This window comes from Nerophis ophidion, linkage group LG07 (genome assembly GCF_033978795.1).
Source record: "Nerophis ophidion isolate RoL-2023_Sa linkage group LG07, RoL_Noph_v1.0, whole genome shotgun sequence".
In the NCBI taxonomy this organism is placed as follows: domain Eukaryota; kingdom Metazoa; phylum Chordata; class Actinopteri; order Syngnathiformes; family Syngnathidae; genus Nerophis; species Nerophis ophidion.
The window spans coordinates 3799224-3827109 of record NC_084617.1 but is presented as its reverse complement, the minus strand read 5'-3'; the positions used below and the strand labels follow the sequence as shown (position 1 = coordinate 3827109).

The 27886-nt window shown below is 42.3% G+C and overlaps 1 protein-coding gene across 1 annotated transcript; it reads left to right on the top strand.

The window, feature by feature from the left end:
- drg2 (developmentally regulated GTP binding protein 2) lies at window positions 1-25091 on the top strand. The gene is made up of 13 exons (XM_061905205.1): window positions 1-352; window positions 5505-5665; window positions 8272-8361; window positions 8424-8484; window positions 11928-12018; window positions 12090-12162; window positions 14891-14981; window positions 15059-15156; window positions 15223-15299; window positions 15371-15459; window positions 15539-15597; window positions 19525-19578; window positions 24821-25091. Exons 1-13 carry the CDS (start codon window positions 289-291, stop codon window positions 24905-24907), a joined length of 1095 nt encoding a protein of 364 aa, XP_061761189.1. The 5' UTR covers window positions 1-288; the 3' UTR covers window positions 24908-25091.
- Window positions 25092-27886: the final 2795 nt, after the last annotated feature.

Below are 27886 nucleotides of genomic sequence, written 5' to 3'. Positions count from 1 at the left end.
CGTCAGTTCAACACACGGCGGGGAGAAGAAGAGGTGCCCGCAGTGCTGAGAAGAAGCATGTCGAACAGGAGAAGATCACACATTTAAGTCTTAATGTCTGACACTTTCTGCATTTTAAGCTGCCTACGCCGCGCCCTCTGAATGCTGGTCCTCAGTTTAATGAAGCGTCTTTTAATCCCCGGCCAGTTGTTCCAATCCACTCGCTTGTCTTCTGTGTTGCGGTTTAGCTAAGCGGCTAAAAGTCTAAAAGTGACACGTTAGTTGTCGTCCTCGCACACAAACTTCATCATGGGCATTCTGGAGAAAATTGCAGAAGTCGAGAGAGAAATTTCCCGGACGCAGAAAAACAAAGGTAAGGTAGCGCTAATGTAACAACTTTTCCGTCCAGTTCGTCCATCCATTTCCTACCGCTTGTCCCTTTTGAGTTTCGGTTTCAATGTCACGCATCACATGTTTCATGTTGTTTCTTTACAGCACGTCCGGAAATGTGTTTAATCCTAATCCTCTTCATACCACAGCAATTGTATCCCATTGCCAAAGAAATTATTAATATACCATAGTAAGTAAACAAATATTATCAATCAATGTTTATTTATATAGCCCTAAATCACTAGTGTCTCAAAGGGCTGCACAAACCACAACGACATCCTCAGTAGAGCCAACATAAGGGCAAGGAAAAACTCACCCCAGTGGGACGTCAGTGACAGTGACTATGATGACTATGAGAAACCTTGGAGAGGACCGCTAATGTGGGCAACCCCACCTCCCTCCTAGGGAACCGAAAGCAATGGATGTCGAGCGAGTCTAACATGATGCCGTGAAAGTCCAAATCATAGTGGATCCAACATAACCATGAGAGTCCAGTCCATAGTGGATCTAACTTAACCGTGAGAGTCCAGTCCATAGCGGATCCAACATAACCGTGAGAGTCCAGTCCATAGTGGATCTAACTTAACCGTGAGAGTCCAGTCCATAGTGGATCTAACATAACCGTGAGAGTCCAATCCATAGTGGATCTAACATAACCGTGAGAGTCCAGTCCATAGTGGATCTAACATAACCGTGAGAGTCCAGTCCATAGTGGATCTAACATAACCGTGAGAGTCCAGTCCATAGTGGATCCAACATAACCGTGAGAGTCCAGTCCATAGTAGAGCCAATATAGTAGCGCGAGTCCCATCCATCGCGGAACCAGCAGGAAACCATCCCAAGCGGAGGCGGATCAGCAGCGCAGAGATATCCCCAGCCGATACACAGGCGAGCGGTCCATCCTGGGTCCCGACTCTGGACAGCCAGTAGTGAAGTGAATTATATTTATATAGCACTTTTCTCAAGTGACTCAAAGCGCTTTACATAGTGAAACCCAATATCTAAGTTACATTTAAACCAGTGTGGGTGGCACTGGGAGCAGGTGGGTAAAGTGTCTTGCCCAAGGACACAACGGCAGGGACTAGGATGGCACAAGCGGGAATCGAACCTGCAACCCTCAAGTTGCTGGCACGGCCACTCTACCAACCGAGCTATGCCGCCCCCGGTACTTCATCCGCGGCCACTGGACCGGACCCCCTCCACAAGGGAGGCGGGGACATAGGAGAAAAAGAAAAGAAACGGCAGATCAACTGGTCGATTATCAGGACTCCTCTTCCTCCTATCCAGGAGATCGCAAAAAGCCGCTGCCTGACCAGAGCTCAGAAAATCTGCAAAGAATCCTCCCACCCCCCACCAAGGACTGTTTTCACTGCTGGACTCCGTAGCCTCCGTAGCAGAACCTCCAGGTTCTGTAACAGCTTTTTCCCTCAGGCCGTAAGACTCTTGAACGCATCATAATTAAATTATCCCCTCAACTCCCCCCAAAATGGATGAACTGGCTGGAATAAAAAAGACAATATAACATACATCCATAAACATGGACGCATGTGAAAAAGTGCAATGTATTTATCTGTACAGTAATCTATTTATTTATATCTGCACCTTATTGCTTTTATTTTTTTATCCTGCACTGGGCGGCATAGCTCGGTTGGTAGAGTGGCCGTGCCAGCAACTTGAGGGTTGCAGGTTTGTTTCCCGCTTCCGCCATCCTAGTCACTGCCGTTGTGTCCTTGGGCAAGACACTTTACCCACCTGCTCCCAGTGCCACCCACACTGCTTTAAATGTAACTTAGATATTGGGTTTCACTATGTAATGCGCTTTGAGTCACTAGAGAAAAAGCGCTATATAAATATAATTCACTTCAAATTCACTTCACTACCAAGAGCTAATGCAATAAAATTTCGTTCTTATTTGTACTGTAAAGTTCAAATTTGAATGACAATATAAAGGAACTGTAAGTTTTAAAAGTGGGTCTATTTAAAGGCTAGCGTATACAAATGAGTTTTAAGGTGAGACTTAAATGCTTCTACTGAGGTAGCATCTCGAACTGTTACCGGGAGGGCATTCCAGAGTACTGGAGCCCGAACGGAAAACGCTCTATAGCCCGCAGACTTTTTTTGGGCTCTGTGAATCACTAATAAGCCGGAGTCTTTTGAAGGCAGATTTCTTGCCGGGACATATGGTACAATACAATCGGCAAGATAGGATGGAGCTAGACCGTGTAGTATTTTATACGTAAGTAGTAAAACCCAATTAATTAATTCCATCTTCTTCCGCTTATCCGAGGTCGGGTTGCGGGGGCAGCAGCCTAAGCAGGGAAGCCTAGACTTCCCTCTCCCCAGCCACTTCGTCTAGCTCTTCCTGGGGGATCCCGAGGCGTTCCCAGGCCAGCCGGGAGACATAGTCTTCCCAAGGTGTCCTGGGTCTTCCCCGTGGCTTCCTACCGGTTGGACGTGCCCTAAACACCTCCCTAGGGAGGCGTTCGGGTGGCATCCTGACCAGATGCGCGAACCACCTCATCTGGCTTTACTTTGAGCTCCTCCCGGATGGCAGAGCTTCTCACCCTATTTCTAAGGGAGAGCCCCGCCACCCGGTGGAGGAAACCCAGCAGAGACCCACCAAAAAGGGGGGAGAAATTTAGAAAACGTCCAAACATACTTGAGATATTACGGTTGTCTGTTCAACATCTTCCCGCTTGCAGCCAAACCACCGCCAGACGATGGACCCCCTGCTGTGAGCGCCTCCCGGATGTCAGAGCTTCTCACCCTATCTCTAAGGGAGAGCCACGCCACCCGGCGGAGGAAACCCAGCAGAGACCCACCAAAAAGGGGAGAGACATTTTGAAAAAGTCCAAAAAAGGTGGAAAATCACAGCCAGGATGGAGTCCCACAAGTCCCGCCGCGTGACGTGCGCTTCCTGGGGCCCCCGACGTGTCCAAAAGTCCCCCAGCAGAGGCACACCTAAAGGGGGAGAGAAATTTAGGAAGAGTCGGAAAAAGTCCAAAAAAGGTGGAAAATCACAGCCTGGATGGAGTCCCACAAGTCCCGCCGTGTAACGTGCGTGTCCTGGGGCCCCCGGCATGTCCAAAAGTCCCCCAGCAGAAGCCCACCGAAAGGGGGAGAAAAATTAAGGAAAAGTCGGAAAAAGTTAAAGTTCTAGGTGTGGTGAAATCTGTCCTCTGCATTTGACCCCCATCCCCTTCATCACCCCCTGGGAAGTGAGGGGAGCAGTGAGCAGCAGCGGTGCCGTGCCTGGGAATCATTTTTGGTGATTTAACCCCCAATTCCAAGCCTTGATGCTGAGTGCCAAGCAGGGAGGTAATGGCTTCCATTTTTTTTATAGTCTTTGATATTGGTTTGAACTCCCAACTTACCCATCTCAGGGTGGACACTCTAACCACTAGGCCACTGAGTAGGTTGGAGTCCAAAAAAAGTCCCAAAAAAGGTGGAAAATCACAGACGGGATGGAGTTCCACAAGTCCCGCCACGTGACGTGCGCGTCCTGGGGCCCCCGGCATGTCCAAAAGTCCCCCAGCAGAGACCCACCGAAAGGGGGAGAGAAATTTAGGAGGAGTCGGAAAAAGTCTAAAAAAAGGTGCAAAATCACAGCCTGGATGGAGTCCCACAAGTCGTGCCGTGTAACGTGCGTGTCCTGGGGCCCCCGGCGTGTCCAAAAGACACCCAGCAGAGGCACACCGAAAGGGGGATAGAAATTTAGGAAAAGTCGGAAGAAGTTAAAGTACTAGGTGTGGGGAAATTTGTCCTCTGCATTTGACCCCCATCCCCTTGATCACCCCCTGGGAAGTGAGGGGAGCAGTGGGCAGCAGCGGTGGCCACGCCTGGGAATCATTTATGGTGATTTAACCCCCAATTCCAACCCTTGATGCTGAGTACCAAGCAGGGAGGTAATGGCTCCCATTTTTATAGTCTTTGGTATTGGTTTGAACTCCCAACTTACCCATCTCAGGGCGGACACTAACCACTAGGCCACTGAGTAGGTTGGAGTCCAAAAAAGGCCAAAAAAGGTGGAAAATCACAGACGGGATGGAGTCCCACAAGTCGTGCCGCGCGTGTCCCGGGGCTCCAAACAGGCTGAGCTGTCACCATGTTGAACTCTAACTTATAATAATAATAATAATAATAATTCCCCCCTATATTGTATTATGTATATTTGTATATTGTACAGGATTGCTTGTTATTTTTATTGGATAGTAGTCTGTTTTTTTCAATAGTTAGTTTTTCTTTTATTACCTCTTGTGTTATTTATTTTACCCCATATTTGTTCCCACTACCGCACCTTAAGTTGGAGTCTTTAATCTTGTTATATGCAGATATAATGACTATAAATTCTATTCTATTCTATCCTTGCATGTCCAAAATGCACCCAGCAGAGGCCCACCAAAAGGGGTGAAGAAATTTAGGACAAGTCGGAAAAAGTCCAAAAAAGGTGGAAAATCACAGCCGGGATGGAGTCCCACAAGTCCCGCCGCGTGACTTGCGTGTCCTGGGGCCCCCGGCATGTCCAAAAGGCCCCCAGCAGAGGCCCACCGAAAAGTGGAGAGAAATTAGGGAAAAGTTGGAAAAAGTTAAAGTAGCAATGATTGTCACACACACACTAGGTGTGGTGAAATTTGTCCTCTGCATTTGACCCATCCCCTTGATCACCCCCTGGGAAGTGAGGGGAGCAGTGGGCAGCAGCGGTGCCGCGCCCGGGAAACATTTATGGTGATTTAACCCCCAATTCCAACCCTTGATGCTGAGTGCCAAGCAGGCAGGTAATGGCTCCCAGTGTTTTATAGTCTTTGGTATTGGTTTGAACTCCCAACTTACCGATCTCAGGGCGGACACTCTAACCACTACGCCAATGAGTAGGTTGGAGTCCAAAAAAAGTCCCAAAAAATGTGGAAAATCACAGACAGTATGGAGTCCTTCAAGTCCCGCCGCGTGACGTGCGCGTCCTGGGGCCCCCGGCAAGTCCAAAAGGCCCCCAGCAGAGGCCCACCAAAAGGGCATCATGTCACTTGTAAAATACTTAGTGTTGTCGTGTCCTCCTTGTTTGACGTGGAGGTCATGATGGGTGATGTAATGAGAATGCTTGAGGATGAGAGCTGACTGTGCTTCCTTCCCTCCCGCAGCCACCGAGTACCACCTGGGTTTGCTGAAGGCCAAGTTAGCCAAGTACCGAGCTCAGCTGCTGGAACCCTCCAAGTCAGCGGGGGCCAAAGGAGAAGGCTTCGATGTCATGAAATCTGGAGATGCTCGTGTTGCTCTTATTGGTTTCCCCTCTGTGGGTAAGGTATGTCAAGGCCAAGTTGTGCTCCCAACTAAAGAGGCTTTTACTTTTTCCTCAAAGGAAACTGCACTTTTTGGGGGGGAATTTCGCCTATTGTTCACAATCATTATAAAAGACATGAAGACGGATGTATTTTTTTTGGAGTATTTCAACAACGGGGCTGATCCATATAAACCCAATAAAAAAAAAAACTCAAAGTGCCAACAATGCTCCATTTTAACTTGAATATTATGTTATATCAGTGTTTTTCAACCACTGTGCCGCGGCACACTAGTGTACTGAGAGATATTGTTTGGTGTGTCATGGGAAATTATGCGATTTCACCTAGTTGGTCCCCAAAAATTTTTTGCAACAAAACCAATAATTATAATCGCCGTTCTATCAATCAATGTTCATTTATATAGCCCTAAATCACTAGTGTCTCAAAGGGCTGCACAAACCACTACGACATCCTCGGTAGGCCCACATGAGGGCAAGGAAAACTCACACCCAGTGGGACGTCGGTGACAATGATGACTATGAGAACCTTGGAGGGGACCACATACTGTATGTGAGTTCTAGAGTGTCTGTGTTGTCTAGACCAGTGTTTTTCAACCTTTTTTGAGCCAACCCACATTTTTTGCTTTGAAAAAATATGGAGGCTATTTCAATAAGTGTCAACTAAAAATGAGCTTCATAATAGGAAATCAAATAGTGTATGTCCTTCGCTATGTGGTAGGTTCCGGTGGGCGTTATCTCCTTCTATTGTAGACTAGTTTTTTCATACGGTGTTGATTATGGCGTCACATTAGTGCCAAAAATCCAAGCGCATAAAAACTGTTATCGCGCGCTGATTCTCTACTTTGTGCGCGCGCGCGGCGCCTTTCTGCGTGATTGCGGTGCCTATGTGCGCGCACGCCGTGTTCGTTTTGGCACTTTGTGGGCGGTTATTCTTAGACGGCCCCTCCTTTCTGATTGGTCAGGCGAAAATAGCTCAGGGCCAATCAGAAGTATAGCAGGGCGGGTCATGGTCAATATGTATCACGATAATACAGCTCCTGTCGACAGACTAATTCTAAAAAGTCCAAATTTTGTGGAGTTGTGGAAAATGCCAATTGAATTTTATCTAAAAGTCTTTGAAGAAGGTAATGTTGAGAGAATGAAGTTTTAAGATTAATCTCTTTTCAGACACATACAACCAGTCCACACATGTCAGTCAATGATGGAAATTATACTTTCAAATATGTTTTCTTTCCTCACTTGTCTGTTTTAAAAAAATATTTTTATTTATTTAATATTTGTATATGTAAATATTGAATGTATGCCACAAAGTGGGATTATTCATTTTCTTTCCTCCTTTCGATTTGTTATAAATGTCAGAGTATTGTATGTATGTGTATATTTAAATAGTACATGTACCATTGACATCAATAAAATGATTGGAACCAGCTGTCTGAGGTAAGATGGAGAAACATGGAGTGTTTATTCATATCTATGATGAAAGGTCTATGGCAGTTCCCTGGGATTAAAAAGAAATTAAATCACATTTATAGGGCTGAACAAGTAAGTCTTTAATACAATTATCTCTCAGATTTAATTTGCCTAATGTATGGAGCTAGCTTTTTTTCTTTTTTTTTTAAATACATATTTTTAACTCTGCCATCTATACTGATCTGGGCTGATGTCTACTTTTCCATAGTTTGAGTTGTTTGCAGAAACATAAATACTTTTTATAGTAATATTAAAACCATATTACTTAATTGTAGTGATAACCTGTCATTCATTATTCTACTAAAATAGTAATTGCAATCATAACATCAATAATTAGGCCCCTATGCTAATCATGTGGTCCTGATATGAAGTACGCATGGATAAGTAGGTTCGGGTAGACTCTGGTGTAAACTTAAAGTAGATAGAGGAAAGAAAATTAAAAGTCCCACAATGTGGCATACATTCAATATTTACATATACAAATATTAAATAAATACAAATGTTTTTTAAAACAGACAAGTGAGGAAAGGAAACTAATTTGAAAATATAATTTCCATCATTGACTGCCTTTTGTGGACTGGTTGTATGTGTATAAAAAGAGACATGCAGAGTTTCAAGCACTCCTTATTCTCTAGCGAGTGACTTTTCAAGTCATGCTACAAATTAGTAGTGCGGCTACTTTTCCTAACGCTTTTGCTGCATACTTGACATATTACTGTTGTCTGTTCAACATCTTCCCGCTTGAAGTCAAACCACCGCCAGACGATGGACCCCCTGCTGTTTTTCTTGGGAATTAATTCTTCTTCCTTCATCGGTTACCAGATTCGCACCTTCTTTCTCTCGTATTACCACTCGCACCGCTCCGCTAGCATCACAGCTAACGTTACCACGTCACCTACTCGTCTGCTCCTTGCGAGCGTATGACGTATGTAAGAAGGTGCGCTTGTTTTATGTTTCTGTGAGAAGGAGAGACAAGAAAGAGTGAGAAGAGCTTGTAAAGCAACTGCGTGAGAACGTGTACTTCAATATCACCATATAGTCGTTTTCTATATCGCACAGACACAAACCCGCGATATATGGAGTATATTCGATATATCGCCCAGCCCTATGGTAAAGTATCATATATTTGTCCCCTGCAGTCCACCTTCCTCAGCTTGATGACAGCAACGGCCAGTGAAGCAGCCTCCTATGAGTTCACCACCCTCACCTGCATACCAGGGGTCATTGAGGTACACATGACTTTCCTCTTACTATCTTCTTTCTGCTAACGCTCACCTTTTTCTACTCCTAGTACAAAGGGGCCAACATCCAGTTGCTGGATTTGCCAGGGATCATTGAGGGTGCCGCCCAAGGTTAGTCTTCTGTACTTCACTTCATCTACCAAAACGTAAGCGACACCTGCACCCTCTTGTAAGACCCAAAGCACAAGTTGTATGGGAAAGTTTGCCTTTTACAAAGTTGCCAGTGACACTGGAATAATAAGCCTGTTGTTACCTCGGTCCTGTTGTTATTTTTTAACCAAGCACCACCTCAGATAGCACTTGGCTTTCCGATTATTGCCATTATGACCAACATTGAAATACTGTAGTGTAGTAGGTAGGGTTGTAAGGTACACCGGTGTAAGTATAGAACCGTGATACTTGTAATCATATTCTTTCCCCTTCATTTTTGTTTAGAGTAAAACCTGGTTTGTGGATGACTGAAAAGAGGGCTCACTGCATTCAGTTAATTCTACTGTTAAATCAATCAATCAATCAATCAATGTTTACTTATATAGCCCTAAATCACTAGTGTCTCAAAGGGCTGCACAAACCACAACACAAACCACTACGACTGCACACAGGTGCTAAGAGCTTTTAGACGTAGACTTAGACAAACGTAAATGATCCACAAGCGAAGTTGTTCCACACAGTAGCTCAATTACAAAAGATGGGCTTCACGGTGGCAGAGGGGTTAGTGCGTCTGCCTCACAATACGAAGTTCCTGCAGTCCTGGGTTCAAATCCAGGCTCGGGCTCGGGATCTTCCTGTGTGGAGTTTGCATGTTCTCCCCGTGAATGCGTGGGTTCCCTCCGGGTACTCCGGCTTCCTCCCACTTCCAAAGACATGCACCTGGGGATAGGTTGATTGGCAACACTAAATGGGCCCTAGTGTGTGAATGTGAGTGTGAATGTTGTCTGTCTATCTGTGTTGGCCCTGCGATGAGTTGGCGACTTGTCCAGGGTGTACCCCGCCTTCCGCCCGATTGTAGCTGAGATAGGCGCCAGCGCCCCCCGCAACCCCAAAAGGGAATAAGCGGTAGAAAATGGATGGATGGATGGAAGGGACAATGCAGGTATATAATAGACTGGAAGCAATATCAAGTATAACATATATACGTAATAGGGCTGGGCGATATGGCCTTTTTTTAATATCGCGATATTTTTAGGTCATATCGCGTTATACGATACATATCTCGGTGTTTTGCCTCAGCCTTGAATGAACACGTGATGCATATAATCACAGCAGTATGATGATTCTATGTGTCTACATTCAAACATTCTTCTTCATACTGCATTAATATATGATACTTTTAAACTTTCATGCACTGAAGGAAATCACAACTAAGTCAATTTACCAAAACTGTATTTAAAAACAGTTTTTAGATAGATAGATAGATAGATAGTACTTTATTTATTCCGTCAGGAGAGTTCCTTCAGGAAAATTACAATTTTCAGCACAATCCCATTCAAGATCAGACAAACATTACAGGGAGACAGAACAGGATCGCTGACGGGTCTGCCGGCTTCCAGCGCCCCTTACAAAAAAGATGACATACAGGTAAACAAGGGGGGGAGAGAAAAAAAATAGAAGATTCAAATAAAATTAAAAAATCGGTCTTAGCCTAGGCCCTGGAGTGGGGGTGCAGACTGAGGCCAAGGGAAAAAAAACAAAACATTCTTAGCAGGTGACTTTTCAAATGATGCTACATATTAGCAGCAATGCTACTTTTGCTAGCAACGCTTGTGTCCCACACTTGACAAATTAAAGTTGTCTGTTCGGCATCTTCCCGCTTGAAGCCGAACCCCCTGCTGTTTTTCTCGGGCGTTAATTCTTCCTTCATTTGTTACCATACACTTAGGTAAAACGGAATGCATCCTATTTGGGTCCCATATCAAACTTAAGCTTAATAAAAGTGGGTGACGTTGTTATCACCAGGAAGGATGAGATCACCTACCTAGGTTCCATTCTAGAGGCTAATCTTTCCTGTGGTAAAATGGCAACCGAGGTGATCAAAAAGGTCAACCAAAGAACGAGATTCCTCGACAGAATCTCCTCTCTGGTCAACAAAAGCACTTTGAGGATTCTAGCGGGAACTCTCATTCAACCGTAGCATATATGAATGCAGTATGAAGAAGAATGTTTGAATGTAGACACATAGAATCATCATACTGCTGGGATTATATGCATCAAGTGTTCATTCAAGGCTAAGGCAAAAATATCCAGATATATATGGTGCATCGTGACATGGCTTAAAAATATTGTTAGGGATGCACCGAAATAAACATTTTTGGCTGAAGCCGAATAAAATTTAAACGCTTGGCCGAATAATGAATGCAGTTTTTCACAAATTTTTTTTATATTGCATAAATAGCCTAGAATAAATATTTAGACATGTTTTTCAAATAAAGTACTTTTTTATTGAATATTGACATTTTTTTAATATTCCAGTAGTCTTTGCTTTTCAAAAAAAGCACAGTTTTTCATTTATATTAGGCCTTCAAACAAAACATGCATTCCAAAAAAAAATAAAGTGCATTAAGGTGGATAAACCCACAACAAATGAATTATTGTCCTTTTGGCAAAAGTCTGCTTAGCCACAGTAGATATGCTAATAATGTAAATAGAAGGCTTAAGTAAATCTCAATTAAGTGTGTGCTTGTAACCTCATACACTTATACAGGTACACAACATTGTAACCTCATACACTTATACAGGTACACAACATTGTAACCTCATACACTTATACAGGTACACAACATTGTAACCTCATACACTTATACAGGTACACAACATTGTAACCTCATACACTTATACAGGTACACAACATTGTAACCTCATACACTTATACAGGTACACAACATTGTAACCTCATACACTTATACAGGTACACAACATTGTAACCTCATACACTTATACAGGTACACAACATTGTAACCTCATACACTTATACAGGTACACAACATTGTAACCTCATACACTTATACAGGTACACAACATTGTAACCTCATACACTTATACAGGTACACAACATTGTAACCTCATACACTTATACAGGTACACAACATATCCCAACGTCACTGCACGTTGGTTGATTGCGTCACCGCGTCAAAAAATTGCGTCACACGCCACTATTCGGCCTTGTTTTTAACTCATTCCACCGAAGGCCGAATGTGGCTTTTTTTGCCGTATTCAGCCGAATATATTCGGTTACCGATTAATCGGTGCATCCCTAATAATAATAAAAGACCATATCGCCCAGCCCTCGTTCATGGTTGGATGGGCAATTCAGATTGTTTTGGTCAAATCCAGTCTTTTTATGCGGCCATTCACTTAAAGATGCCATACGTAAGAATTGCATGTCAAGTCATCCGTCAAAAGACATTAATAAATCATGTTCTTTTCCAATACCTCTATAACTGATAACAGCAGTTCAGCCAGGATATGCTCATTTCCAAATTAGATTAACAGCCCCGAAAACTTCCTGTTTTCACTTCGATGCATTTGTCATATGCTGACCTTTGACATCCGTACAGGTAAGGGTCGGGGTCGCCAAGTCATTGCTGTTGCCCGGACAGCAGATGTTGTCATCATGATGTTGGACGCCACCAAAGGTGACGTGCAAAGGTGGGTGATCCACACTTGTTGGTGGGTGTCATGTGTCAATCATTACGTTTATTGGCTTTTTGTCTCTGCAGGGAACTTTTAGAAAAAGAGTTGGAGTCGGTGGGCATCAGGTTGAACAGGCTTAAACCCAATATATATTTTAAGGTAGGTCCTTTTAAAAAGATTAAAAAATAGCATTTTTTGTAGAATAAGAAAACACTGTGCCTCATACTTGCCAACCCTCCCGGATTTTCCGTGAGACTCCTGAAATTCAGAACCTCTCCCTAAAACCTCCCGGGACAAATTTTCTCCTGAAATTCAGGCGGAGCTGGAGGCCACGCCCCCTTCAGCTCCATGCGGACCTGAGTGAGGACAGCCTGTTTTCACGTTCGCTTTCCCACAGTATAAACAGCGTGTCTAAACAATGACTTTATCACTGTAGAATGATCGAGGGCGAGTTCTTGGTTTCATTAACGTCCTCCCAGCACGGTAACAACACACAACAACAGCAGTCACGTTTTTGTCCACCGTAAAGCAGTTTGTCTGCCGTAAACAGCAATGTTGTGACACTCTTAAACAGGACAATACTGCCATCTACTGTGCATGCATATGGTTAGAAAAATAGTGACTGAGAATAGAACAAGGATGGACAATTCAACCCTTAACTCAACAATGAGTAGATGAGTGTTATGTGTGTGTATATGTGTAAATAAATGAACACTGAAATTCAAGTATTTATTTGACTTATTTGATTTCTATATATATATATATATTATATAAATATGTATATATATGTATATGTATATATGTATATGTATATATATGTATATATATATGTATATATATGTATGTATATATGTATATATATATATGTATATGTATATATATATATATATATATATATATAGCTGGAATTCACTGAAAGTCAAGTATTTCTTCAATATATATACATATATATATATATATATATATATATATATATATACACACACACACACATATATATATATATATATATATATATATATATATATATATATATATATATATATTAAATACTTGGTGAATTGTAGCTGTAAATATACTCCGCCCCTCTTAAAGGGGAACATTATCACAATTTCAGAAGGTTTAAAACCAATAAAAATCAGTTCCCAGTGGCTTATTTTATTTTTCGAATTTTTTTCAAAATTTTACCCATCGTGAAATATCCTGAAAAAAGGCTTTAAAGTGCCTCATTTTCGCTATCTGTGAAGCCACCGTCCATTTTCCTGTGACGTCACATAGTGATATACATGCTATCCAGGCGGATAGCAGAGCAAGCTATAGCGACATTAGCTCGGATTCAGACTCGGATTTCAGCGGCTTAAGCGATTCAACAGATTACGACTGTATTGAAACGGATGGTCTGAGAATGGAGGCAGATAGCGAAAACGAAATTGAAGACGAAACTGAAGCTATTGACCGAATAGCTATTGACGCTATTCGGCCATGTCTGCCTTAGCATCGCCGGTAAAACGTGCAGACCAAACGATCGGGACTTTCGCATCTTGTGACACTGGAGCAACTTAAATCCGTCGATTGGTAAGTGTTTGTTTCGCATTAAATGTGAGTGGAAGGAAACGTAATATAGTTGCAAATGCATCTGCAGGTTATCCATACATCTCTGTGCCATGTCTGCCTTTGCATCGCCGGTAAAATGTTCCGACCAAACGATCGGAACTTTCGCATCTTGTGACACTGGAGCAACTTAAATCCGTCGATTGGTGTTTGTTTGGCATTAAATGTGGGTGGAGGGAAAGGCTCGATGCAAATATAGCTACAAATGTACATACAGCTAGCCTAAATAGCATGTTAGCATCGATTAGCTGGCAGTCATGCCGTGACCAAATATGTCTGATTAGCACATAAGTCAATAACGTCAACAAAACTCACCTTACTGATTTCGTTGACTTTATCGTTGGAAATGCATCTGCAGGTTATCCATACATCTCTGTGCCATGTCTGCCTTAGCATCGCCGGTAAAATGTGCCGACCAAACGATCAGGACTTTCGCATCTTGAGCAACTTAAATCCGTTGATTGGTAAGTGTTTGTTTGACATTAAATGTGGGTGGAGGGAAAGGCTGGATGCAAATATAGCTACAAATGTACATACAGCTAGCCTAAATAGCATGTTAGCATCGGTTAGCATGCCGTGCTAATCGATGCACATTCTACGTAAATCAACTCGAATCCGTCCCTGATCACGAGGCATGATGTCTCCAAGTTACAGAAAACAGTCGAAAAAACGGAAAAATAACAGAGCTGATTTGACTCGATGTTCATAATGTGTTTGAGAAAATGGCGTGACGTCATCGCTCCGAGAGCAAATAATAGAAAGGCGTTTGATTTGCCAAAATACACCCATTTAAAGTTCGGAAATCCATCCATCCATCCATTTTCTACTGCTTATTCCCTTTTGGGGTCGCGGGGGGTGCTGGCGCCTATTTCAGCTACAATCGGGCGGAAGGCGGGGTACACCCTGGACAAGTCGCCACCTCATCGCAGGGCCAGCACAGATAGACAGACAACATTCACACACTAGGGCCAATTTAGTGTTGCCAATCAACCTATCGGTTAAAAAAATTAATGGTCTTTGATCTGCAACATCAAGGTCTTACATAGGTCTGGTGATCATGTTCCCCTTTAACCACACCCCTGACCACGCCTCCCCACCCCCCACTTCCCAAAATCGGAGGTCTCAAGGTTGGCAAGTATGCTGTGTTTTGAATATCAAATGTTTATTGATCGTACTGAGTGGCTTTCACATCACTTTAACACCCCATGTTGAGTGTTGTGCAACATCAATAGCGAAACGATTTTTATTTATATTTGTCTCCCATGTCTCTCTGCAGCAAAAGAAAGGCGGCGGCCTCTCCTATAACTCCACAGTTCCTCTCACACACTGCTCTGAGAAGCTGGTTCAGCTCATCCTTCATGAATACAGTATCCTTCACAACCGAGGAACACAACACGGAAACCAAATTTACCAGTTCTGTGACGCCTTTGACTCGCCACCTCAGAAATCTTTAATGCGGAAGTCCTCTTCAGGGAGGACAGCACGCCAGACGAGTTCATCGACGTCCTCGTCGGCAACCGAGTTTACATGCCTTGTCTATACGTACGTGTCTTTTAGAAGCTCCTAGTGTTCTCCATGTGTGAGCATTCATGGCTGTGTGTCACTCAGGTGTACAATAAGGTGGATCAAATCTCCATCGAGGAGGTGGACCGCCTGGCTCGCAGACCTCACAGTGTTGTCATCAGGTCAGCAATATTAATAACTTGTTGTTTTTCATGCACTAAAAGTGACTTAACTGCTCTGTTTCTTGTACCAGTTGTGGGATGAAGCTCAACTTGGATTATCTTCTTGAGACGCTTTGGGAATACCTGGCTTTGATTTGCATCTTTACCAAGAAAAGAGGAGGTTTGCGTGCATGTCAGAAATGGCTTTCAAATGCTCTCTTCATTTATTTGAAATAATCGGTGTTTTTGTTCGCCATCAGAGCGTCCAGATTTCAACGACGCCATCATAATGAGGAGAGGCGCCAGCGTGGAACATGTGGTCAGTAAATGCTCACACAACCTATGCTCGGTATTATCGTGTCAAGTTAAAGGTGCTGTTTGCAACTTCCTCACAGTAACATTTTTACACTGGTCTAAATGGAACTTAGAGCAGTGTTTTTCAACCACTGCGCCGCGGCACAGTCTGGTGTGCTGTGGGAGATTTTCTAATTTCACCAATTTGGGTTAAAATAATTTTTTGCAATGCAGTAATTATAGTCTGCAAATCAATCAATCAATCAATCAATCAATGTTTACTTATATAGCCCTAAATCACTAGTGTCTCAAAGGGCTGCACAAACCACTACGACATCCTCAGTAGGCCCACATAAGGGCAAGGAAAACTCACACCCAGTGGGACATCGGTGACAATAATGACTATGAGAACCTTGGAGAGGAGGAAAGCAATGGATGTCGAGCGGGTCTAACATGATACTGCGAAAGTTCAATCCACAATGGATCCAACACAGTCGCGAGAGTCCAGTCCAAAGCGGATCCAACACAGCCGCGAGAGTCCCGCTCACAGCGGAGCCAGCAGGAAACCATCCCAAGCGGAGGCGGATCAGCAGCGCAGAGATGTCCCCAGCCGATACACAGGCGAGCAGTACATGGCCACCGGATCGGACCGGACCCCCTCCACAAGGGAGAGTGGGACATAGGAGAAAAAGAAAAGAAGCGGCAGATCAACTGGTCTAAAAAGGGAGTCTATTTAAAGGCTAGAGCAGGGGTGCCCATTACGTCGATTGCGATCGACTGGTCGATCTCGGAGGGTGTGTCAGTCGATATCAAGCCAGGCATTAAAAAATAGACATAAAAATGAGCAATCATCAATCATACCAAGACTTCACTTTCGTCAGATGTTTGACATTCTCGGCACCCGAGGATCTTGTGAGATGACGCTGGCTGCTGCGAGCTCATATTTAAGAAAAAAATCACGAACAGGGCGGACGCAGAGAAACACATTTTATTTCTAGAGACTCTGTACCTACTGTCAAAACTCTAAAGACCGACTGCACAGTTCCTGTCTTCACCATAAAAGACCTGTTTCATCCTGCCTGTGCTAACAAAATAAGAGTCTCAGAAAGGTAGCAAGCTACAGAGTTTGATGCCAATGTATTTCTCCCCCGCCCTCAGCGACCGCTTTCTCACTTGCTTGCCCACCCGCACACTCACTGACGTCACTCACCTGCTGCCAGACATTAAAGGGCCACACACATATGCTACTCTCATAACAAAGTGTTTAAAAAGGAGTATGCAAGTTGGACAAATGAGATGCCAAATCCAACCACTTTAATGTGGTATTGGACAGAAAGGAGGACTTTTTTTTTCCTCCATTTGAAAATGTGGGCGTTATCATCATTACTGTCTGATTCCAATCAATGCAAGTCATCAGAATCAGGTAATACACCAACTTATATTCTTGTCTTTGTGAAAGAAAGACATCTATATGTGTTACACATGCTTGTATTATCATTAAACACATTTAACTTGTTTACAAAAATGTCTCTTTCATAAATAAATAAATATAAATGATATATATAAATGAGGTAGATCCCCTCGAGTTGGTCAATTGAAAAGTAGCTCGCCTGCAGAAAAAGTGTGAGCGCCCCTGAGCTAGAGTATACAAATGAGTTTTAAGGTGAGACTTAAATGCTTTGATGTGTTGTTGTTGAGTGTCGGTGCTGTCTAGAGCAGGCGTGCCCACACTTTTTCTGCAGGCGAGCTACTTTTCAATTGACCGAGTCGAAGGAATCTACCTTAATTTATATTTAATTATTTATGAAAGAGACGTTTTTGTTAACACGTTAAAGGTGTTTAATGATAACACAAGCATGTTTAACACATATAGATTTTTTTTTTTCCATGAAAACAAGAATATAAGTTGGTGTATTACCTGATTCTGATGACTTGCATTAATTGGAATCAGACAGTAGTGCTGATAACGTCCACATTTTCGAATGGAGTAGAAAAAAGTCCTCCACATGAAAGTGGTTAGTTTTTGAGTTTTATTTGTCCTGCTTCCATACTCCATTTTTATACATTTTGCAAGAAATACATTGACGGCCAACTCCGTAGCTTGCTAACTTGTGCACGCTAGCTTTCTGAGACTCTTATTTTGTTAGCGCAGGCACGATGAAGCAGGGCTTTTATTGTGAAGACAGCAACTGTGCAGTCTGTCTTTAGGGTTTTGACAGCAAGTACGGCACGAGAGTGTTGGATTGGACTCTCACTATTATGTTAAATCCACTATGGACTGGACTCTCACACTATTATGTTAGATCCAGTATGGACTAGACTCTCACACTATTATGTTAGATCCACTATGGACTGGACTCTCTCACTATTATGTTAGATCCACTATGGACTGGACTCTCACACTATTATGTTAGATCCACTATGGACTGGACTCTCACTATTATGTTAGATCCACTATGGACTGGACTCTCACTATTATGTTAGATCCACTATGGACTGGACTCTCACACTATTATGTTAGATCCACTATGGACTGGACTCTCACTATTATGTTAGCTCCACTATGGACTGGACTCTCACTATTATGTTAGATCCACTATGGACTGGACTCTCACTATTATGTTAGATCCACTATGGACTGGACTCTCACACTATTATATTAGATCCACTATGGACTGGACTCTCACTATTATGTTAGATCCACTATGGACTGGACTCTCACACTATTATGTTAGATCCACTACGGACTGGACTCTCACTATTATGTTAGATCCACTATGGACTGGACTCTCACTATTATGTTAGATCCACTATGGACTGGACTCTCACTATTATGTTAGATCCACTATGGACTGGACTCTCACTATTATGTTAAATCCACTATGGACTGGACTCTCACTATTATGTTGGATCCACTATGGACTGGACTCTCACTATTATGTTAGATCCACTATGGACTGGACTCTCACACTATTATATTAGGTCCACTATGGACTGGACTCTCACACTATTATGTTAGATCCACTACGGACTGGACTCTCACTATTATGTTAGATCCACTATGGACTGGACTCTCACTATTATGTTAGATCCACTATGGACTGGACTCTCACTATTATGTTAGATCCACTATGGACTGGACTCTCACTATTATGTTAGATCCACTATGGACTGGACTCTCACACTATTATATTAGGTCCACTATAGACTGGACTCTCACACTATTATGTTAGATCCACTATGGACTGGACTCTCACTATTATGTTAGATCCATTATGGACTGGACTCTCACACTATTATATTAGGTCCACTATGGACTGGACTCTCACAATATTATGTTAGATCCACTATGGACTGGACTCTCACTATTATGTTAGATCCACTATGGACTGGACTCTCACACTATTATGTTAGATCCACTATGGACTGGACTCACACTATTATGTTAGATCCACTATGGACTGGACTCTCACGCTATTATGTTAGATCCACTATGGACTGGACTCTCACTATTATGTTAGATCTGAAGGGAGTCAGGTCATGCTTCCTCGTCGCTTTGTAGATCTCGGGTCAAGACAAAATCTTCCTTTGGATTACAATAGATCAAAGAAACCGACACCTTCTTGTCGTTCCCCATCCTACACAGTGGAGTTTTACAAGCCTTTCGCTTGGTAAGATCAAAGACAGCTTTTGTCCTCTCGCCGGGAACTCATGACAACACAAAGTTTTGTGATAACTTAGATACTATTATTCTGATGAGTATGATTTTAGACTCAGGAACTTTGTCAAAATGTCGAATACGCTCTCTTTACACACCTTCTGAGTCTTTTATCACTTGTATCATTTCTAACTGAAATCTGCCAATCTAATACAATGAACTGTCATGTAAATCTGGCCAGCAGATGCATCATTTTAGGGTCCTGCTGATTTGTTTTTGTTGGTCTGTCCACAGTGTCACCGGATCCACAGAACCTTAGCAAGCCATTTCAAGTATGCTCTGGTTTGGGTAAGTCTTGATCCAACACTCACAGTGTGTTTAAATCTCAGAATACGTCAATGATTTTTCTTGAAAGCAAGTACTCGATATAACAGTTAACTAGATATTAATATACAGGCTCGTCATCATGTATTTTCATAAACAATACAGACTTTGGTTTAGTTTTGGACATCATGAAAGACCGACAATATTGTATGTTTTACTTGTTAGCTATTTTTATTAAGAGGTTATTCTCAGATATAAGTACCGTATTTCCTTGAATTGCCGCCGGGTATATAGTATGCGCCTGCCTAGAATTTCCGCCGGGTCAAACTCATTTCGCAAAATAATAAGCATATGCCTAGAATTTCCACCGGGTCAAACTCGTCACGTCACGAGTGACACTTCACCTGTCATCATTTTCAAAATGGAGGAGGCTGATTTCAATCATTTGAAATCGCATAAAGGGAAGAAGATTAAGAGCTATTCAGTAGGATTTAGGGTCCAAGCTTTTGAATATGCTAAAAAGAACAGTAAGCAGCTACGTTTTATTAATATACCGTAGCTGCGTGTGTCAAATATGAGTCATTAAATGACTCCCGCCTCCTGGTGGTAGAGGGCGCTAGTGATCCTTCGGCTGCAGAAGAAGTGACAATAAGCAGCAAGAGCAAGTGAAGTGAAGTGAATTATATTTATATAGCGCTTTTCTCTAGTGACTCAAAGCGTTTTACATAGTGAAACCCAATACCTAAGTTACATTTAAACCAGTGTGGGTGGCACTGGGAGCAGGTGGGTAAAGTGTCTTGCCCAAAGACACAATGGCAGTAACTAGGATGGCGGAAGCGGGAATCAAACCTGCAACCCTCGAGTTGCTGGCACGGCCACTCTACCAACCGAGCTATGCCGCCCCGAGCAGTGATAGTTCATTTTTTCCTCTGGCTTGCACTTTTAAAAAGGAGGATTACATATCTAAAATAAAACAGTTTTCTAAACTGGACTTTCAATCGAAGCAGGAGGTAATAAAGGAAGATCTCCATCGAGACAGAGAGACTTTTAAAACTGAAGAAAGATAAGGAAGACTTCTATAAACAAGTAATCGATGCTTTTGATCAGAAGGAGCTGGCATGGACTTCATTTATAAGTAAAGGTAAGACCTTAATAAGGTTTTTTTTTATCAAATGTGCTTTCCATGATGGTATCCTTACATCACACTCAAATTTATAAGCGCAGGCCTAAATTTACCGCATGCCTTTGGTAAGCGCCGGAGTAAGGTTTTAAATTAATTAGCGTCCCGGCGGCAATTCAAGGAAATACGGTATTTGTTTTGTCAAAGACGACACAATGAAGAAAGTCCTCTTAAATGTCCTCATGGCTTTACTTCCGACAGAATGCTCAAATTTGATTGACACCACCGTAGAAGTATTCATAATCAGATTAGTTTTTATTGCCAAGTCCAGTTAGACATGCAAGGAATTTGTCTTTGAGTATTTGTGCTAAGGCACTAGCTAACATATGAAATAAGGCCATTGACTGGTTTGTCCAAGATGTTGGATCCCTAATTTAACTATATTAAGTAGATAAGTCCGATAACATCGGACTGCCCATATAATCGGCCGATAAATGCTTATAAAATGTAATATCGGAAATTATCGGTATCGGTTCCACAAAGTAAAATGTATGACTTTTTAAAACGCTGCTGTACGTTGTGATACACGGATGTAGGGAGAAGTACAGAGCAGCAATAAACTTTAAAGTGACGGCACAGTCACATATCTATGGCGTTTCACACACACAAGTGAATGCAAGGCATACATGGTCAACAGCCATACAGGTCACACTGAAGGTGGCCGTATAAACAACTTTAACACTGTTACAAATATACGCCAGACTGTGAACCCACACCCAACAAGAACGACAAACACTTTTCGGGAGAACATACACACTGTAACACAACATAAACCCTTGCAGCACTAACTCTTCCGAGATGCTACAAAATACACTCCCCGCTACTGATAACCCCCCCCTCCCCCCAAACCCAGCCCACCTCAACCTCAACAGGGACGGCGTGGCGCAGTGGGAGAGTGGCCGTGTGCAACCCGAGGGTCCCTGGTTCAATTCCCACCGAGTACCAACCTCGTCACGTCCGTTGTGTCCTGAGCAAGACACTTCACCGTTGCTCCTGATGGGTGCTGGTTAGCGCCTTACATGGCAGCTCCCTCCATCAGTGTGTGAATGGGTGAATGTGGAAGTAGTGTCAAAGCGCTTTGAGTACCTTGAAGGTAGAAAAACACTATACAAGTACAACCCATTTATTTTATTTTATTTATTTAACCTCCTCATGCTATATCAGGGAGAGCATGTCCCAAATTCCAAGCTGCTGTTTTGAGGCATGTTAACAAAAATAATGCACTTTGTGACTTCAATAATAAATATGGCAGTGCCATGTTGGCATTTTTTTCCATAAGTTAATTTGATTTATTTTGGAAAACCTTGTTATATTATTTAATGCATCCAGCCGGGCATCACAACAAAATTAGGCATAATAATAATGTGTTAATAACTCAATTTGTGTTTCATCTGACATCACATGGACAAAGATAAGACCTTCTGGTGGAAACTTCCGTGGTCAGATGAAACAAAAATGGAGCTGTTTGGCCACAATACCCAGCAATATGTTTTGAGTAAAAAAGGTGAGGCCTTTAATCCCAGGAACACCAAACCTACCGTCAAGCATGGTGGTGGTAGTATTATGCCCTGGGTCTCTTTTGCTGCCAATGGAACTGGTGCTTTACAGAGAGTAAATAGGACAATGAAAAAGGAGGATTACCTCCAAATTCTTCAGGACAAGCTAGAATTATCAGCCCAGAGGTTGGGTCTTGGGCGCAGTTGGGTGTTCCAACAGGACAATGACCCCAAACACACATCAAAAGTGGTAAAGCAATGGCTAAATCAGGCTAGAATGAAGGTTTTAGAATGGCCTTCTCAAAGTCCCGACTTAAATGTGTGGACAATGCTGAAGAAACAAGTCCATGTCAGAAAACCAACAAATTGAGCTGAACTGCACCAATTTTGTCAAGAGGAGTGGTCAAAAATGTAAGCAGAAGCTTGTGGATGGCTACCAAAAGTGCCTTATTGCAGTGAAACTTGCCAAGGGACATGTAAGCAAATATTAACATTGCTGTATGTATACTTTTGACCCAGTAGAGCAGGGGTAGGGAACCTGTGGCTCTAGAGCCAGATGTGGCTCTTTTGATGACTGCATCTGGCTCTCAGATAAATCTGAGCTGACATTGCTTAACACGATAAGTAATTAATAATTCCGCTGGTAATCACGATGTTAAAAATAACGTTCAAAATATAAACCATTTTCATGCATTTTAATCCATCCATCCATCCATTTACCACCGCTTATTCCCTTTTGGGGTCGCGGGGGGTGCTGGCGCCTATCTCAGCTACAATCGGGCGGAAGCCGGGGTACACCCTGGACAAGTCGCCACCTTATCGCAGGGCGCATTTTAATCCATCCATCTTTTTTCCACCGCACCTGTTCAAGAAATAATAATGTTATTATCAATCAATCAATGTTTATTTATATAGCCCCAAATCACAAATGTCTCAAAGGACTGCACAAATCATTACGACTACGAAATCCTCGGAAGAACCCACAAAAGGGCAAGGAAAACTCACACCCAGTGGGCAGGGAGAATTCACATCCAGTGGGACGCCAGTGACAATGCTGACTATGAGAAACCTTGGAGAGGACCTCAGATGTGGGCAACCCCCCCCCTCTAGGGGACCGAAAGCAATGGATGTCGAGCGGGTCTAACATGATACTGTGAAAGTTCAATCCATAGTGGCTCCAACACAGCCGCGAGAGTTCAGTTCAAAGCGGATCCAAGACAGCAGCGAGAGTCCCGTCCACGGGAAACCATCCCAAGCGGAGGCGGATCAGCAGCGTAGAGATGTCCCCCAACATATAAAGAATTAAGGACTTTATACACTCTAAAAATGTTGGTCTTACTTAAAAAAATGCACGCATTTAGTTGTATTCAGTGTTAAAAAAATATGATACGGCTCTCACGGAAATACATTTTAAAAATATTTGGCTTTTGTGGCTCTCTCAGCCAAAAAGGTTCCTGACCCCTGCAGTAGAGCCATAATAAATTCATAAAAGAAGCAAACTTCATGAATGTTTTTTGTGACCAATCACTTCATCACAAAAAAATAGAAATGATTGGAAACTCAAGACATCCATGACCTGATGTCCTTCACAAGTGTATGTCAACTTTTGACCACAACTCAATCAATCAATCAACCAATGTTTATTTATATAGCCCCAAATCACAAATGTCTCAAAGGACTGCACAAATCATTACGACTACAACATCCTCGGAAGAACCCACAAAAGGGCAAGGAAAACTCACACCCAGTGGGCAGGGAGAATTCACATCCAGTGGGACGCCAGTGACAATGCTGACTATGAGAAACCTTGGAGAGGACCTCAGATGTGGGCAACCCCCCCCCCCCCCCCTCTAGGGGACCGAAAGCAATGGATGTCGAGCGGGTCTAACATGATACTGTGAAAGTTCAATCCATAGTGGCTCCAACACAGCAGCGAGAGTCCCGTCCACAGGAAACCATCTCAAGCGGATCAGCAGCGTAGAGATGTCCCCAACCGATACAGGCGAGCGGTCCATCCTGGGTCCCGACGAGCGGTCCATCCTGGGTCTCGACTCTGGACAGCCAGTACTTCAACTATGGTCATCGGACCGGACCCCCTCCACAAGGGAGGGGGGGACATAGGAGAAAGAAAAGAAGCGGCAGATCAACTGGTCTAAAAAGGAGGTCTATTTAAAGGCTAGAGTATACAGATGAGTTTTAAGGTGAGACTTAAATGCTTCTACTGAGGTAGCATCTCGAACTGTTACCGGGAGGGCATTCCAGAGTACTGGAGCCCGAACGGAAAACGCTCTATAGCCCGCAGACTTTTTTTTGGGCTCTAGGAATCACTAATAAGCCGGAGTCTTTTGAACGCAGATTTCTTGCCGGGACATATGGTACAATACAATCGGCAAGAACTGTAGGTCTTCAAGTCAGTATGTCTATGACAATGTCCATCAAAAGTAAATCTTAGTCCGGCCACTTTAGGTAATAATCTCATCCCATCATGCACCACTCCACAGTTACAAAAGTGGGAGGTGGTGTGCATCATTGTTTGTTTGGAGTTGGTGTTGACGAATGTAGTGATAGTCTGTCTGCCTTGTGATGGTAGGGCACCAGCACCAAGTACAGTCCTCAGAGGGTGGGCCTGACGCACATCATGGAGCACGAGGACGTCATCCAGATTGTCAAGAAGTGAACCCTTGGAGGTGTGGCACTCTTTACTTCCAACTAAACGTGTGTGTACAGCCATGCATCTCTTTACATCATTTTTAACACAGCAGTTCTGAGTTGGACCAACCTTCATTCGTTTACCTTTTAATTATTTCAACAACATAAATTGAAGGAGAGAGATAAAAATGAATAAAATGCAGATGACTGTGTGTGTTTCTTTTATTCCACATGTCAATATTTCCAAACCTTTAATTACGTCTCAGAGATGTAAAAATAATCAATTGGAAGTGTGCTGTTATTAAATATATCCTTATGGCTGTAATTTAGTCGGTTGAAATGTGATTAGAGTGTTTAGTGTGTCAATACAGTGGGGCAAAAAAGTATTTAGTCAGCCAGCGATTGTGCAAGTTCTCCCACTTCAAATGATGACAGAGGTCTGTAATTTTCATCATAGGTACACTTCAACTGTGAGAGACAGAATGTGGGAAAAAAATCCAGGAATTTTAAAGAATTTATTTATAAATTATGGTGGAAAATAAGTATTTGGTCAACCATTCGAAGGTTTTGGCTCCAAATCTCACGATACATGGCCCCATTCATTCTTTCCTTAACACGGATCAATGGTCCTGTCCCCTTAGCAGAAAAACAGCCCTAAAGCATGATGTTTCCACCCCCATGCTTCACAGTAGGTATGGTGTTCTTGGGATGCAACTCAGTATTCTTCTTCCTCCAAACACGAGGAGTTGAGTTTGTACCAAAAAAGTTCCATTTTGGTTTCATCTGACCACATGACATTCTCCCAATCCTCTGCTGTATCATCCATGTATCCATTTTGGTATAAAGTCAACTGGTCGTGTTTGGAGGAAGAATACTGAGTTGTATCCCAAGAACACCATACCTACTGTGAAGCATGGGGGTGGAAACATCATGCTTTGGGGCTGTTTTTCTGCTAAGGGGACAGGACGATTGATCCGTGTTAAGGAAAGAATGAATGGGGCCATGTATCGTGAGATTTGGAGCCAAGACCTCCTTCCATCAGTGAGAGCTTTGAATGGTTGACCAAATACTTATTTTCCACCATAATTTACAAATAAATTCTTTAAAATTCCTACAATGTGAATTCCTGGATTTTTTTTTCACATTCTGTCTCTCACAGTTGAAGTGTACCTGTGATGAAAATTACAGACCTCTGTCATCATTTTAAGTGGGAGAACTTGCACAATCGCTGGCTGACTAAATACTTTTTTGCCCCACTGTGTATACATATCTATTAGAGGTGTGGGAAAAAATCTATTCGAATCGAATCGTTTACATTGTGCTATTCAGAATTGATTCTCATTTTTAAAAAATCGATTTTTATTTTTTTTAAATTTTTTTTATTTTTTATTTTTCAATCAATCCAACAAACCACTACACAGCAATACCATAACAATGCAATCCAATTCCAAAACCAAACCTGAGCCAGCAACACTCAGAACTGCAATAAACAGAGCAATTGAGAGGAGACACAAACACCACACAGAACAAACCAAAAGTAGTGAAACAAAAATGAATATTATCAACAACAGTATCAATATTGGTTATAATTTCAGCATAGCAGTGATTAAAAGTCCCTCATTGACATTATCATTAGACATTTATATAAAAAAGAACAATAGTGTCACAGTGGCTTACACTTGCATGGCATCTCATAATCTTGACAACACACTGTGTCCAATGTTTGCACAAAGATAAAATAAGTCATATTTTCGGTTCGTTTAAGAGTTAAAACAAATGTACATTATTGCAATAAGTTGATAAAACATTGTCCTTTACAATTATAAAAGCTTTTTTTATTTTTTTTTATTTTTTAAATCTACTACTCTGCTAGCATGTCAGCAGACTGGGGTAGATCCTGCTGAAATCTATGTATTGAATGAATACAGAATCGTTTTGAATCGGAAAAATATCGTTTTTGAATCGAGAATCGCGTTGAATCGAAAAAAATCGATATATAATCGAATCGCGACCCCAAGAATCGATATTGAATCGAATCGTGGGACACCCAAAGATTCACAGCCCTAATATATATATATATATGTGTGTGTTTATATATATATATATATATATACATATATACACAGTATATACTATTTTTGAAATGTCTTACTTATTATTTCCAGCCAAAACATGAATTTAGTGTGTATGTATGTATACATATATATTTTTTTTTCTTAGCTCAATGCTCAGAAATGAAGCCTAAGTAATCCGTTTCGCCACCAGAGGGCAGTATTGTATTAATTGAGCTGTCAATGGAGACGCTATCTGGCAGTGCTCTTATTTGCATGTTTTCAGTCTGTGGCTACTCCGTACAATTTGCTACAAACTAAAAGAGTGTTTAAAAATACACAATGCCATTAGTTACATGTTTTTGCAGTCAGATTTAAAGAAGTACAGGGTTCCGGGTGGCCTTATAGGCTCTGAAAATCAACAAAGGTTGGAAGTGAATGCATCAAAAAACTCCCTACTGACCACTGAAAGATGATGATGAAATATTATTTACATTTGTGTGGAACCAATAAGATAATACAGCAAACATTGGAGTGTTGACATTTCAGGGTTAAAGGCCAACCGAAACCCGCAGTCTAATAGTTTATATATCAATGATGAAATATTAACATTGCAACACATGCCAATACGGCCTTTTTAGTTTACTAAATTGCAATTTTTAATTTCTAGTGAAATATCCTGTTGAAAATGTCGCGGTAGGGCTTCACGGTGGCAGAGGGGTTAGTGCGTCTGCCTCACAATACGAAGGTCCTGAGTAGTCAGGGTTCAATCCCGGGCCCGTGATCTTTCTGTGTGGCGTTTGCATGTTCTCCCCGTGAATGCGTGGGTTCCCTCCGGGTACTCCGGCTTCCTCCCACCTCCAAACACAAGCACCTGGGGATAGGCCCCTCCCACCTCCAAAGACATGCACCTGGGGATAGGCCCCTCCCACCTCCAAAGACATGCACCTGGAGAT